Genomic DNA, 14,852 nt, shown 5'->3' with positions numbered 1-14,852 from the left:
TGCTTTAGCCTTCCTTCAGCTTCTCTGACCTCTGAGTTCCAATGGACAGATGCAAGCACTTGATAATTAGGGAAGGGAGAGGAGGCCAGAGCAGAGAGAAACAGTCAAGAGCAGCTTTGGGGCAAGGTCCTGGTTCCCCATCAAAGGATACACACAACAGTATCTTGGAGCTATTCTGCAGGTAGTGTAACCCCCTCCAGATGGAAAAAATTAATGATTAATGATGGTATGCTGCCCACAAGCATGTACACCCCAGACCAACTGGACCTGAAGAATGATGGTGTGGACTCCTCCTTACCTCACCACCCACCCACCGGAAGAATGTCCACTAGCTGATCACGCTGTCTTTGAACAATTACAATAAAACATCGGACTTTCCTGGTGGATCAGTGGTAAAGAATCCACCTTGCAATGCAGGGGACATGGGTTCAATCCCTGGTCCAGGAAGATTCCACATAAGCCCGCATGCCGCAACTAGTGCAGCCAAATACATCTTTAAAAAATAAAAATAAAACTTGTCACTATCTTCCCCAAGTTTGGACACTTGGGTTTTGAGAGCATTAGTCCACTGTGTCCCCCTTGCCTGGTAAAGCAATAAAGCTACATTTTTCTACTTCACCCCCCAACAAAGAAAACTAAAATAGGTGTGTTTGTTGTAAGTAAGTTATACCTCAATAAAGTTGATCAACAAAAGAAAAGATAAGCAACAGCATTTGGGAAGGAGGGAGTGAGAACAGGAGTGAATACAGACTTATCAGGAAGCTATTATAGCTGTTCAGGTAAGGGGCAGAGGGACTCCCAGTGGAGTGGTAGTGACTGAATTGGAGACAGGTAGACATGAATGAATGAACTCATGATTTTCAAACTCCATGTTTAATCTGGTGCAAGGTGCAAAAGTTTGATGAAACGACAAAATATTGAACTGGATGTGAAAACCATTTTACCAAAAAAATCCTTAAAGAAAACAACTTCACATTTAGTAAAAGCAATAGGGCATAGCAGGTACTCAAATGCTAGGTTTCTTTGGGCTAGTATTTCAGTGTTTACCGGGAGTTTTGACATGTATACACTAGCCATCTTATTGCTGCTACTGCTAAGTCACTTCAGTCGTGTCCGACTCTGTGCGACCCCATAGACGGGAGCCCAGGAGGCTCCCCCGTCCCTGGGATTCTCCAGGCAAGAACACTGGAGTGGGTTGCCATTTCCTTCTCCAGTGCATGAAAGTGAAAAGTGAAAGTGAAATCACTCAGTTGTGTCCCCATGGACTGCAGCCTACCAGGCTCCTCCGTCCATGGGATTTTCCAGGCCAGAGTACTGGAGTGGGGTGCCATTGCCTTCTCCGGGCCATCTTATTAGGCTGAACCATATGAAATTACCCATTTTGACCCTTTTTACCCCAGAATGGCAACTTCGTATGTGCTGTGCTTAGTCACTCAGTCATGTCCGACTCTTTGTGACCCCGTGGACCGTAGCCTACCAGGCTCCTCTGTCCATGGGATTCTCCAGGCAAGAATACTGGAGTGGGTTGCCATGCCCTTCGCCAGGGGATCTTCCCAACCCAGGGATCAAACCCAAGTCTCCTGCATTGCAGGCAGAGTCTTTACCATCTGAGCCACCAGGGAAGCCTGGCAACTTCATATAGCTCAATCTAATATAAGTCCTTGGATTCTTATTTACTCCTCACACCTGTGAGGTGAGTAGCCCCTCCCCATCCCCCACACTTTTACAGATGACAAAAGCACCCACCAAGGGGTCAAAGAATTTGCCCAATATCACCTGCTTAGTAAATGATAGCAGCAAGGTTCAAACCCGTGACCGACTCCAGACCCCGGCTATAACCCCTGTGATCCGCTGCTCAGAACACTGGACCATTCGGGGTGGAGCTGTCCGCGATGAGAGTGGTTTCTTAGAAATGTGTCCAGTCTCCTAGGAGTTTCTAAGGCTAAACCAGATCCCAAATGGAACCCTAGGGCCAGGTTTCTGGCCATCCTTCCCAGCATCTCCCAGGATCTGCTGTCCCTGTCCAGAATCCGGGCAGCCTTTGTGCTGCTCCATATCCCCTGGATAGGCATCTCCTAATTAGGCCTTCTGATGGCTTCTCACCTACCTGTCCAAACCCCACCCCACCTGCCCTGTGTCACAGGGCTCACTGTCCCTAACAGCCCCATCCGGGCCTCTAAAATCTTCGCTGCCACTCAGAGTTCCTGATCGTTATCACAAGCTGACTCGCAGGCTCTACACGGGAGGATCCCTGCACGAGTGTCTGGCTGGAGGGCTTCGGGGGTCCCGGGGTCCCACTCTTTTACCCAGGATGGCAGGGCAGGGCAGGATCTTCCGACCACTCTCTCAAATGTGGCTGGCTGCTGTCACACCCGAGTCTCAGCTCTCTCCTGGCTCTTGAAGTGCTCCGAGAACACCAGGGGGAAAACTGGGTGCAGAGTAGCAGGTGTTTTACGGGTCTCAACCTCCTGCAAGGGAGCTGGAGGAGCCCTAGGGGAGTGATTTCCAGGCCGTCCTTCCCCAAGCCAACCTCCCTTGGTTTTGGGCACATTTGCCCAAAATCTGAAGGCTCCCGCGTCTTGGGTTGCGGCGCGTCCCTTGCTCGCGAGGCCCTGGCGGTCCGTGAGCCCCGGCGTCGCCCACCGAGCGCCCGGGCAGGTGGAGGGGTGACCGCCACTTTCCCCGAACAGGAACTCGCTTGGGGCTGCGACGGCGACCGTGGCGGGGACCGAGGGCGGGGAGACGGCCGGATCACAGGAAGCTGCCCGCAGGCCCAAGACGCGTCCACAAGCGCGGGCGGCCAGTCCTCCAGGGAGGGCGGGAGACACCCCGGGGGAGCCGCGCGCCTCCGCGGAGCCCCTGGCCTTCGCGTCGGCCCCGCGCTCGCTTGCCCGGAGGAGGCGAGGCGGAACATCCCCACACTTGGCGGAGCCGGCGGGAGGCGCGGGGGCGGCGGGAAGAGCCGCCTCGGGAAGGAGAGGGTGCGGCGCCTGCCCTGCCTCGCGGGTCTCCTCCTGGGCGCGGTGCTGCTGGCCGCGGTGCGAAGGCTCCCCCTGCGGAAGCCGCGGGGCCCCGGCCGGAGCCGCGCGAAGCTGGCAGAGGTGAGCGGCGGGGCGCGCTCGGTCCCTGCTCCTCCGGCCCGCGAGGGCGGGCAGCCGGGGCCCGGCCCCGACGTCCCCGAGCAGCCGGCGCTGGCCCGCTGCCCCCGACCTGCGGGGGCCCCCACCCCCGGGGAGAAATTTACTTGTGGGCGGAGTGGGGTGCGGAGTCATCCCGGAGCCGCCCGGCTTCCTCTCCTGTCCTCCCGGCGCGTCCCCGCGGCTGCCTGGCCCTGAGCGAACCTCGCCGGCAGCGGTGCCGGGCCGGGCGCGCTCCTAGAGGAGGGTGGGCGAGGACCCCCGCCCTTTGCGGGCCGGCGGGCGGGGGTTGCTGAGGTCCCGACAGTCCAGTCCCCCACCTCCGCTGCAGCCTCTTCAGTCAGATCTGCAAAGGATTTGAGTCCTTTGGGGTGTGAATTGAGGGAAGGTGATTGCAGCCATGAAATTAAGACGCTTACTCCTTGGAAGGAAAGTTACGACCAACCTAGATAGCATTTTCAAAAGCAGAGACATTACTTTGTCAACAAAGGTCTGTCTAGTCAAGGCTATGGTTTTTTCCAGTGGTAATGTATGGATGTGAGAGTTGGACTGTGAAGAAAGCTGAGTGCTGAAGAATTGATGCTTTTGAACTGTGGTGTTGGAGAAGACTCTTGAGAGTCCCTTGGACTGCAAGGAGATCCAACCTAAGGGAAATCTGTCCTGGGTGTTCATTGGAAGGACTGATGTTGAAGCTAATACTCCAGTATTTTGGTCACCTGATGCGAAGAGGTGACTCATTTGAAAAGACCCTGATGCTGGGAAAGATTGAGGGCAGGAGGAGAAGGGGATGACGGAGGATGAGATGGTTGGATGGCATCCCCGACTCAATGGACATGAGTTTGAGCAAGCTCTGGGAGTTGGTGATGGACAGGGAGGCCTGGCGTGCTGCAGTCCATGGGGTCGCAAAGAGTCAGACACAACTGAGCGACTGAACTGACTGACTGAGGTAGTAAGTGGGGGTCCTCCAACTGCTGGGTGGGACCTTTGTATTACTAGGAGCTTGGACAAGCAGAAGAGGCCAGTAAGAGGTAGAGGAACACTTTCTGGGGCCAAGCGGGGGTCTGTGAGTGGGCTTTTGGATAAGCCTGAAGTCAAAGGAGTGAGACCAAAAGTAGTTTCTGTGCTGTGCTTAGTCCCTCAGTTGTGTCTGACTCTTTGGGACCCCACGGACTGTAGCCTGCCAGGCTCCTCTGTCCATGGGATTCTCCAGGCAAGAATACTGGAGTGGGTTGCCATGCCCTCCTCCAGGGGATCTTCCCAACCCAGGGATGGAAGCCAGGTCTCCCTCATTGCAGGTGGATTCTTTACTGCCTGAGCTGCATGGAGAGAAACCCCTGTCTGTCAAAACCCAGGTCGCCCATCACTGGTCGTCCTCAGCCCGCCCATCCCTCCTGGACTGCTGTGGACACTCATCCCATGGGAACAGACCCTGCCAGACTCATTCTGGGGTTTGCATGAGCAGGCCTGTATGGTATGGGTCCTGCCCTTCCCCTGTGCCCTGCAATTCCAGGAGGAGGCCAACGTGGTCCTCCTTTTCCAGACTGAGGGCCGAGGTGTGTGTAGGAGAGTGCTGTGAAGTAAGAGAGCCCCAGCTTGGGACCTTCTTGGTGCTCAGGTTGCTGAGGTCACTCCGGAGACAATGGGAAGAAGGCACCCATCACTGCGTTTTGGAGCTTCCCTGGTGGCTCAGTGGTAAAGAATCCACCTGCAATGCCAGAGCCACAGGAGGCACGAGTTCTATCCCTGGGTCAGGAAGATCCCCTGGAGGAGGTCATGGCAACCCACTCCAGTATTCTTGCCTGAAAAATCCCATGGACAGAGGAGCCTGGCAGGCTACAGTCCATGGGGTCCCAAAGAGTCAGACAAGACTGAGTGATTGTGCATGCACACACTGCATTTTAATGGGGTCTCTGTGGACCACTGTCTATCCATATTTTTTTCACAACTGCCCTCCCTCCTAAGGAGATTTTTAGACTCTATTTTGTTCTAAGTACCTCCCCCCATGAAATTTTAATACCACATATATACTGTCTGTTCATGTACTATGGCCCTTTGGAGTGTTACAAACCATTGTAATACTTCGATTTTTTTTTTTTTTTTTTTTTGCCTCTTCCCTGATATCTAACTTTTGCCCCTATTGAGAGTACATCCTATGGACCAAGGGTTTTCAGCCTTCACACCGCAGTCATTTTGGGGTTGTACAGTTCTGTGCTGTAATGTTGTAGAATGTCTAGCAGTGTCCCTGGCCTCTACCTACTAGGGGCCTGTAGCACCCACCACCCACCCCACCCCCAACAGAACCAGACATTTTCCCCTGAGAGATACCTGCTTTCCCACCCACTGTTGGGAGCCACTGCTGAGGACAATCCAGAGGAACCGAACACCCTCTCGCCAGTCCCACCTCGGGGGTGGAGATCACAGTGGAAATAAAATTAATTAATTAAACTGGCATTTTTCTAGCCATTTGGCATAAATACTTTAGTATTGTACTTACCACTTTATATTGTGATTATCTTTAGTATGTTTCTGGATCTGCCCCCAAGGCCAGCCTAGAAGATGAGTTATTTCAGAGCCAAAGTCACATCCCAGCCCTAGTATAGAGCCTGGCATGCGCACTCAGTCGTGTCCAGCTCTTTGCGAGCCCATGGACTATACCTATCAGGCTCCTCTGTCCATGCAATTTCCCAGGCAAGAACACTGGGGTAGGTTGCCATTTCCTCCTCCAAGGTATCCTCCCAACTCAGGGACAGAACCTGGGTCTCCTGCATTGCGGGCAGATTCTTTACTGTCTGAGCCACAGGGAAGCCTGCCTTCTGTTCTAGTTAGGAGCAAACAGCCAACATCAAGCAGCCTTAAGCAAACGGCCGCAGGGCCCAGCGTTCTGTGTGCCAGGTCTTCTTGTCCTCGTGTGAAGGGCAAGGAAACTGACAGTGGGTCCAGTAACTCATCAGCCAGGATCCAAACCCAGCTCTGCTTAATTCTTCAGGCTCTGGGCACCTAACCCTGGCACCCACCACTTCCTTGGCTGGCAAGGGAAAACCCTGGGGTAGGGCAGAGGAGAGTTGGGGGCTTGCAGCTGCAAGAGGGTGATGGAGGTTAGAACTAGCCAAGAGAGAAGAACCGAGAGAGGGCAGCTGCTCTGCAGCAAGGACTGTCCTTCAGGAAGGATCCACCCCCCAGGGCAGAGCTGGGGACACTCATGCTGTGGCAGCAGGGGCTCCCCCATGGTGGGAGGAGGCACTTTGTGAGGCCACAGGCTGAGATGAAGGACTGGACACAGAGGAAGGAGCCTCTCCAGGGATGCTGTCCAGGGCAGCGTCATGCATATGTGTGTGGGTGTGTATTTGGGGGGGTGGGTACTTGGCAATTCAGTCCTTGTCCATCGTCCAGCCAGTTACCCAGCAGCAGGGCCTGGACTGCAGGAGGAGTCTTGGGGATTGAAAGGTCTCACCTGCCAGGTGGGTGGCACCTAGAAGCAGGTATTTTTCTAGCCTAATGGGTGAGTAAGTGACCAAAGGGGGACTGGCACCCAGGCCTGTGTGGGGCCAATCCTGTGGCCTTGCCCTCTGCCACCTCCGGCACCTGGGCTCCTCCCTCCACTTTGACTATGACCTTCGTTCTCCCCCCAGACCATCCTTCTCGCTCTGAGAGCTTGGAACCACCGGCAAGCCAGGTGAGGGAGAGAGGGAAGGTCAGGAACGGGGCCCCGGAGGCGCGGCTGCTCAGTGGTCCAGGCAGGTTGCAGCCTCCTCGCTGGATCTCGGTGTCCTCACCTCGCCCCTGCCACTCTCACCTCACTCAATGGTTCGGGGACCAAAGCGAAGGAGGCATAAAAAAAGCAGAGCATCCTGCTCTAGTGTTTTGATTGTTTGACACATTCTGCACCCTGGAGTGGCAGGCAGCGCGCCAGAGGGTGCAGCCCCTGCCTGGAGGTGGCAAAGCTCAAGGGTTGAGAGCATGGGCGCTCCAGCCTTATCACCTGCCTGCAAACCTGCTCTGCCAACCCCCTGTGTCAGTCAGTCAGTCATTTCAGTCGCTCAGTCGTGTCCAACTCTTTGCAACCCCACGGACTGCAACACGCCGGGCCTCCGTGTCCATCAGCAACTCCCGGAGTTTACTCAAACTCATGTCCATTGAGTCGGTGATGCCACCCAACCATCTCATCCTCTGTCGTCCCCTTCTCCTCCTGCCCTCAATCTTTCCCAGCATCAGGGTCTTTTCCAATGAGTCAGTTCTTTGCATCAGATGGCCAAAATATTGGAGTTTCAGCTTCAGCATCAGTCCTTCCAATGAACACCCAGGACTGATCTCCTTTAGGATGGACTTGTTGGATCTCCTTGCAGTCCAAGGGACTCTCAAGAGTCTTTTCAACACCACAGTTCATAACCCCCCTGTGTAACCCCGAGCAAGTTACTTCACCTCTCTGATCCTCGGCTGCCTCCTCTGGGAAGCGAGGATGATGCTAGGGCCTGGTGTGTGTCAGTGCCTACAGGGTGCCCGGGAGCAGTGACCCCGTGCAGAATGACAGTGTGGGTTCTCTAAGCGCTTCAAGATGGCAACAGCAAGGCGATAAGCCTGGTGCAGGTATGCAGGTCACACAGCCTGAAGCCAGCCCTGGTGCTTGGAGGGCGTGCTCCGAGGTCTCCACGGTGGGGCCAGGGTGGGCTGGGTTAGAACAGCACATGCCAGGGAGGAGGGTGACATCCAGCCCCGTCCCCCTGCCCGTGGTCCTCTGGCCGTTGACTGCTGGGACTCCAGCACCTCCGGGAAGCTGGAGTGACTGTGTGCAGCCTGGCTCTGGAGGGTGCACCTGGGCCTCAGAAGCAGGTGATTAGAGGAGGCGGGATCCTGCAACTGGGTTTCATTATCTGGAACAAGTTCCTGACCCCGGAGAGGAGGTATGAGAGGAGGAGGCAGGGGGCCTGTGAGGGAGGCTCGAGCAAGGCAGTAAGCATTTGTAGGGGGAGGCTCTTGGGTTAACTGGAAACACGTGGGTCAGGGCTGCCCTGCCAAGCCTGGGAGGGTATGCGTGGGCCCGTGTGTATGTGATAGAGAGAGGGCAATGGATGGTGGGGCTATAACTTGGTATGTATCTGTGTATCTCATGTTTATCAGGGTAATGGCACCATCCCCCGAAAGAATGGAATTGTGTATTTGTACACACGGGAAGCTCCACATTTGAGCATAACAGATGTGGGAGGTGGCCCCGTGGGACAGAGCAGGTCTTCTTACACAGGCTGGAGCCTCGGCAATTGCTTGAGAATGTCCTGGAGGTCCGTGCACTGCCTGGTAATCCTGCCTCGGTGGTAGGGTGGCGGATGTGCTCTTCAGACCAAATAAGATGTAAAGAGCTAGCTGTGATGGCTAGAGGGGTACTGCCCTCTCTCTCTCCGAGAACGATCTATCACCTCCCTTCGGTGACATTCACCACACGCTTGCCGTGTGCTAGGCACCATGCTAACCCAGCCATCCTACAGATAGGGACGGCCAGCCATTTCCCTAATTTACAGGGGGAGCAATTCAGGGAGATTAAGTAACCTGCCCAAGGTCACACAGTAAGTGTCCAAGTTGGGGTTTGAAGCCAGGCAATGTGGCCTCCAGCCTGCACTCGTTACCCCCACGTTCAGGGACCAGACAAGAAGATGAAGGCGGAGGTGCTCTGCATGCCGAGGTGGTTGCCCTTGAGGGGTTATTGGCCTCAGCGTCTGCACAGGCACCTCTGCACTGATTCCTGGGTGTTGAGATCCAGCAGAACTGCGGGTGAACGCAAGCTCCTTTAGTGTGACCTGCGAGATCTTATGTAAATCCCTCGCCCTCTCTGAGCCTCCACAACCCCATCGTTAACACAGAGATAGTCACACTCACCCTTCGGTATTGCTGGCAGTCATCCACAGCAGTGATTTACTGAGCGCCTGCAGGGTGCCAGGCACCGTACTGAGCACAAGATACATGTGAGCAAAGCAGACAGACATTTCTTTCTGCCCGGGGCTGGAGTAAGTGTCAGAAGGTATGTAAAGGACCTGGCCAGGGCCTGGTATGGAAGACATGCTCAGACGATGTTCGGGTGCTCTGCCCACCTCCCCACGGGCCTCACTTCCTGTTGTCTGAGGGCTTTTGCCAGCACTGGGACCTGCTCTGAGCTGTTCATGGCAAGCCGGACGTGGCTGGAGTGCAAATCCTCTCCCACACCCAGCCTCCCTCAACCAGTGACTGACGGGTAACTGGGGCTCCCAGAGGGACGCACGCTAGTGGTCCACTGTGGTCACTGGCTTCATGGAGCATTTTTTATTAGCTGCCTCCCTTCCCCGACTCACTCTCCGACTCCCCACTTGGTCTCCATGGATTACCTTCCAAGGGAACCACTTGCCCTTGAAGCTTTGTCTCAGGGTTGGCTTCTCAGGGAACCCAGACGAAGGCCAGATAGCCGCCCCCACCCTGAGGGGTTCCCCAGGGGCTGATACAGGGCAGGAGGCTCCCAGAGAGGAAGGGAGGGTGCGTGGCTGTGAAGTTGAGCCAGGGCTTCCTATGGGCTCTGCTCATCATCTGGCCTGAGGTGGCACCAGGGCGGGGAGGGCTGGGAATGGATACTTTGAACGCCCGCTGGGTACCAGCTCTGTCCCGTCGCTGTTTCCAGTTACAGATGAGGACGCTCACTGAGGTTACACACCTGCCAGGGTCCCACAAGTCAGAAACCAGGCCACCACTGGGATTCAGACCTGGCAGCCTCTAGAGCAGGGTTTCTTAACTAATAGCACTGTCGACTGGAAAAATCCTTGATTTCCTTGCTGTGAAAGGGCTTCTCCGGTGGCTCGGTGGTAAAGAATCCGCCTGCAATGCAGGAGACACAGGAGAGGCAGCTTTGATCTCTGGGTCAGGAAACTCCCCTGGAGGAGGAAATGGCAACCCAGATGCATTGTAAGATCTCTAGCTTCTACCCACTGGATGCCAGCAGCACTCCCTCCTGTGATAACTATTAATATCACTGCCAAATGGCGAAACACGGCACTTATGCCCACCAGGCTGGGCCATCTAAATCACCTGGAAAGGCTGCAGACCCTGAACTCCTGTTCCCCCAAGTCTCCCTTCTCTGTGCTCAGAGGCTGCAGACGGGCCGACTACACAAAGTCACAGGGACAGGTAGGAATTATGGGTGGGAACTGCTAGGAAGCCATCATCTGGGGAAGCTCCAGGCCTCCAGGACTGGCTGGTGAAGGTGTTGGGTTGTTGCCCTACTCCTCTGTCCATCCTTTACTCATCCACCCTGGCTATCTGGACCAGAACACTTTCACTCAGAATTTCAAGTGCCGGTTGAGACGGGCCCAGGGCTGCCCTGGGACCAGGTGTTTAGGGCAGGAGCCTTGGAACCAGGCATCTGGGGACCACAGAGGGGTCAAAGGGGAGAGATGTGAGAAATCAGACTGATTCAGTCCCTGATTTGTGCAGTAGACTCTCAGCGCTCTCACCTGTAGGGCTGGAGCATGATGATTAAGAGTGTGGACTCTAGGCCCAAGCTGTCTGGTTCAAATCCTGGTTCTCCCACTAAATGTCTGTGTCACTCCAGGCAAGTTACTTGCCCTTTCGGTGCCTTACTTTTCATTATCAAAATAGAGATGACAGCTGGCACTGACATCTGAGGGTTTTGGGGAGGATGAAGCAAGCAATTAAGTATTTGGAATAGTGCTGGGCACACAGTGGATGCTGTGGAAGTGTTGGATAAGTAAAATTCTGACAGTCCTTCCAGGCAGGAATTATTGTCCTCATTTTGTTGATGGGAAATCACCAGATTGAATGAGCTGGTAAGAAGAACTGACTCTCCAGATCCATGTTTTCCAGTGCTACCACACTGCCCAGCTAGGAAGTAGAAGGCAGGGTCAAGGCTGTGGCCTGGGTGAAGCAGGGTCCAGAGGCTCTTGGCCCCTGAGGCTCACAGGACAGAGCTGGACAGGCTCGTTCTGCCCTGGTGTAGGGACCTGGGCAATGGGGCTGCAGCCTGGAGGTAGGTGCTGAGCTCCCAGTGTCCCAATCTGAGCAGAGAAGGCCAGAGAAAGAGCCAGAGACATCCAGGATCTACTTTCACTCACTACTTGCGCTGTAGCAAGGACAGGCCCAGTGTGGACCTCATGACACTGGCCAGCAGAGAGAATTGATTGGCAGACAGACGGACACACCCACGGCCTGGAAATCCGGGCCCCAGGTGGGCAGGCAAAGGAAGCTATAGCTGTGGTTAAGGATGCCAGGGAATACAGACCCTACATGGATGGCTTGGGAAGGCCAGGTGGCAGGGGGGCGTCGGAGGGGAAGGGTCCAGGGCCGCTGCCCACACCTGTGTCAAGGCTTTCCGAGCCCCCTGCCCTGACCTGGGAGGGCCGGAGTGTCTGTTCTCTGACAAGGGCCCTGGGGGATTCTGAGGCTGCGAACTGGACTTTGGAATTGCTGCCTAAAACACCTCCCTTCCCCTCCAGGCCTCCGTTTCTTCCATCTGTGAAAGAGGAGGTGGGATTGTGCCTCTTCCGTGTGTAGAAACCTGATTTGACCCCTCCTCCTCATGCCTCACGTTGGCATCATTTCACCCGAGTGCTTTGGGGGCATCGTCCACCCTCTGAGGTGTCAGAGCAGACGTGGCTTTGTGTAATTAATTTATTATTTGGCTGTGCTGTGTCTTCGCCGTGCTGCTCAGGCTGTTCCTTGCAATCATGGGTTTAGTTGACCCACGGTCTGTGGGATCTCAGCTCCCCAACTAGGGGTCAAACCCGCGTCCCCTGCACTGGAAGGCAGATTCTTTACCACTGGACCACCAGGGAAGTCCCCAAACAGACATGTTTGGGTGCGTGGTCACAAGTGAGTATGTGACCTGGTCTGGCCCCAAACCTCCTGCCTCCCCCCTGCTCCCCACCCCCTCCCAGACTTTCCCAGGTCCACATGGGCCTTGACCTCAGCCTCCCCAGATCCCAGCTCTCCCAGAGAAGAGGAGGAGACCCCTCTGCTCTCCAGGGCCCACCTCCAGGCAGGGTCACGTCGACACAGATATCGGGTGCTCCCTGAATCAGCATCCCTGGTCCTAGACAAGACGCCCTCACCCGGGACCCTGAAGGACGGTCCCTTGCTGCTGGAGCTGCAGAAATTGCCAGGATTGACCAATACAGATTTGAGTGCCCTGAACCCCAACATCCAGGTGAGGGCTACAAGGGCGGCCATGACCCAGCGGATTCCTGGAGAAAAGCTGGGCTCAACAGCTCAGCTCCGAGGTCAGGCATCTCATCTTGATCTCATCTCATCCTCATCTATTCCGTGGAGGACGGGGGTCCTGTGTGGGTCAGACAAGGTGACTCTCATGCCCCACCTATGGAGTAGGAGGAGTCGGGCTTCCCCACCTCTTAGCTGCAGACCATCACGTGGCTCTCACAGCCTCTATCGCCTAGATGTTGTTGTTCAGTCGCTCAGCTGTGTCTGACTCTTTGCAACCCCATGAGCTGCAGTATGCCAGGCTTCCCTGTCCTCCACTATCTCCTCGAGTTTGCTCAGATCATGTCCATTGAGTTGGTGATGTTATCTAATCATGTCTAGTTAGACCATAGCAAGGGGCAAACAGCACCAATCTGACAGGGCTATCATGAGGACTGAATGAGCAGAGAATGTTTCTTGAGTGGCAGGCGGTTCCTGGAATATGGGCAGAGGTCAAGTAGAAAGCCCTGAAGGTCTGATCTTCCCTGGCCAGGCCCACTCCTTACTACAGGCCCCTGAAGAAGAATAGGGTAGATCGCCCACCAGAGGGGCTTTATGGGAGAGAAAACTAGAGAGGTTGGTGGAATTCCAGCTTACAGTCTTCACTGTCAGCCCTGAATCCCTAAAGATAATAATTCCTGCATTTTGTGTACCATCTACAGCTTATAAAACTTTCACTGAAAGAAAAAACCACAAAAATATGAAACACATAACATTCTAAAGTTGTTTAAAAGTATGCGTGTGTGTATCCGTATATCTAAACTTGGAGTGTTAATTACCAAAATGTTACCTGTCACAAATGGAATATGGGTGATTTCCCTTTTCTTTGTATTTTGTTGGTTCCCCCACCCAATTTTGTCCTTTGACCTCATGTTACTTCATAATAGCCCCAAAATGATGTTTTTAAAGTTCACATTCACATAAATGATTTCACGTTATTTATTTTCTGTCCACAAAGTGGTGAACAAGAGCCCTTCCCCGGGCTTCTGGGGGGTTTGTTGTCACTTGGTCTCATTTTCTGGCCCTACAATGAGGAAGTGGAGGTTCAGGGCTGTTGGTGGCCCCAGCAGCTGGGCAGTCTGTGGGCTGCTGGATTCAAGCCCAGCTTCTCATAAATGAGTGGATCTCCAACCTGGCACATGTTAGAACTATCACATCTGGTCCCATCTCACACTTGTTAAATCTGTCTGGGGTGAGATTAGCGGGTCAGGAATCTCCCTCAAATTCTGATGCAAGGCCAGGGCTTAGGCTGTGACCCCAGCTGCCCCAGGGAGACCAAGAAGGTTGACCAGAAGAACGGGCTGGTTTAGAGAAGGGGTTGGACCTCTCCCCCTGACCCTAGGCCTATCATCTCCCTCCTCTTTGGAGCCTGGCTCTGAGGCCTCCCTCCGTGGCTGGGTGTGTCTGTCCCTCTGCAGGTGACCATCGACGTGGTAGTGGATCCCCAGGATGAGCTGGAGGTGGACCTGATGGCTGAGCCCAACAATCGCTGGTCCGAGAGCGCCCCCTGCTGGCTGCCTGCTGAGGAACTCTTCTGGCCTCTCTCCTGGGGCTACTCAGAGGGTGAGGAAGAGAGGCCCCTTCTCAAGGGCAGAGCCTCAGGGGAAGAGCAGGAGGAGGAAGAGGAGGATGACCCCCCAGAGTACAGTGAGGTTGAGGACCAGGAGGACAGTGAGGAACACAGTAGAGATGATCAGGAGCCGGGCTTCAGTGGGGCTGCAGGAGGCTGGGAGCAGGGCCCACTGTCTCCCAGAGACTGGGCCTTTGAGGAGCCTGATCGCTACGGTGAGTACCCCCATCTTGACCTCCCTGGCTGCTGCCCCTGGAGGTCCTGAGCGGAAATAAGGGTGACAGCTTCCTGGGCAGGGGCAGTTGTGGAAGTCTGGAGCTTAGGCCCTGTACCAACACCATCATCAGCTCAATAGTAACACCCAAGGCTTGCAAAGGCTTTTATTTTTTAAACATTTGACTCTACAATAGCCCTGAGATCCCTTAAGCAAAACAGGCATTTGTTAATAATATTTATTTACATCTATCAGTTTTCCAACAAATTAAGAAACATTATAAATCCCACCACTCACAACTGACCTCAGACTGTGTGAGTCTGAATCCTGGGTCTGCTGCTTACCAGCTGAGTGACCTTGGGCAAGTTACTTAACCTCCCTGGGCCTCGCTTCCTTCCTCTACAAAATGGAGATGGGCACCACCCTTACTACTTGGAACTAAGTGTAGAGAGTGGTGAGTTAATGCTTTTAAAGTCTAAGTACATAGTAAACAAGGTATTGGCGATGATTATTTTAGCAAGCAAGATGACAACACAGACTGTTCAGAAAATATCACCTGAAACCTGCCCCCCCCCCCCGCCCCCCGCCCCACCACCATGACAGGCATTTTTATTTTTGCGTGTTGCAGTTCCGGTTTTCCCTGGGTAAGAATGTTTCACGCAGTGTTACAGCTGTACTTTCCAGAGCCCTAGTGACACATCATTGGTTC

General features: G+C 54.4%; 1 protein-coding gene across 1 annotated transcript; it reads left to right on the top strand.

Moving 5' to 3' along the window:
* The first annotated feature begins 243 nt into the window (after positions 1-243).
* LOC109564420 (uncharacterized) lies at positions 244-14,649 on the top strand. Its single transcript, XM_070798065.1, has 3 exons — positions 244-280; positions 2,569-3,101; positions 13,778-14,649. Exons 1-3 carry the CDS (start codon positions 244-246, stop codon positions 14,192-14,194), a joined length of 987 nt encoding a protein of 328 aa, XP_070654166.1. The 3' UTR covers positions 14,195-14,649.
* Positions 14,650-14,852: the final 203 nt, after the last annotated feature.

This window comes from Bos indicus, chromosome 10 (genome assembly GCF_029378745.1).
Source record: "Bos indicus isolate NIAB-ARS_2022 breed Sahiwal x Tharparkar chromosome 10, NIAB-ARS_B.indTharparkar_mat_pri_1.0, whole genome shotgun sequence".
NCBI lineage: Eukaryota > Metazoa > Chordata > Mammalia > Artiodactyla > Bovidae > Bos > Bos indicus.
Note: the sequence above shows the minus strand (reverse complement) of the source record. Positions and strands in the feature narration are given on the sequence as shown.

Coding starts and splice junctions, on each gene's coding strand:
- LOC109564420 (XM_070798065.1), top strand. CDS start 244: ATGTACACCCCAGACCAACTGGACCTGAAGAATGATG. Junction 281..2,568: donor ACTGGACCTGAAGAATGATG/GTGTGGACTCCT, acceptor CAAAATCTGAAG/GCTCCCGCGTCTTGGGTTGC. Junction 3,102..13,777: donor GCCGCGCGAAGCTGGCAGAG/GTGAGCGGCGGG, acceptor GTCCCTCTGCAG/GTGACCATCGACGTGGTAGT.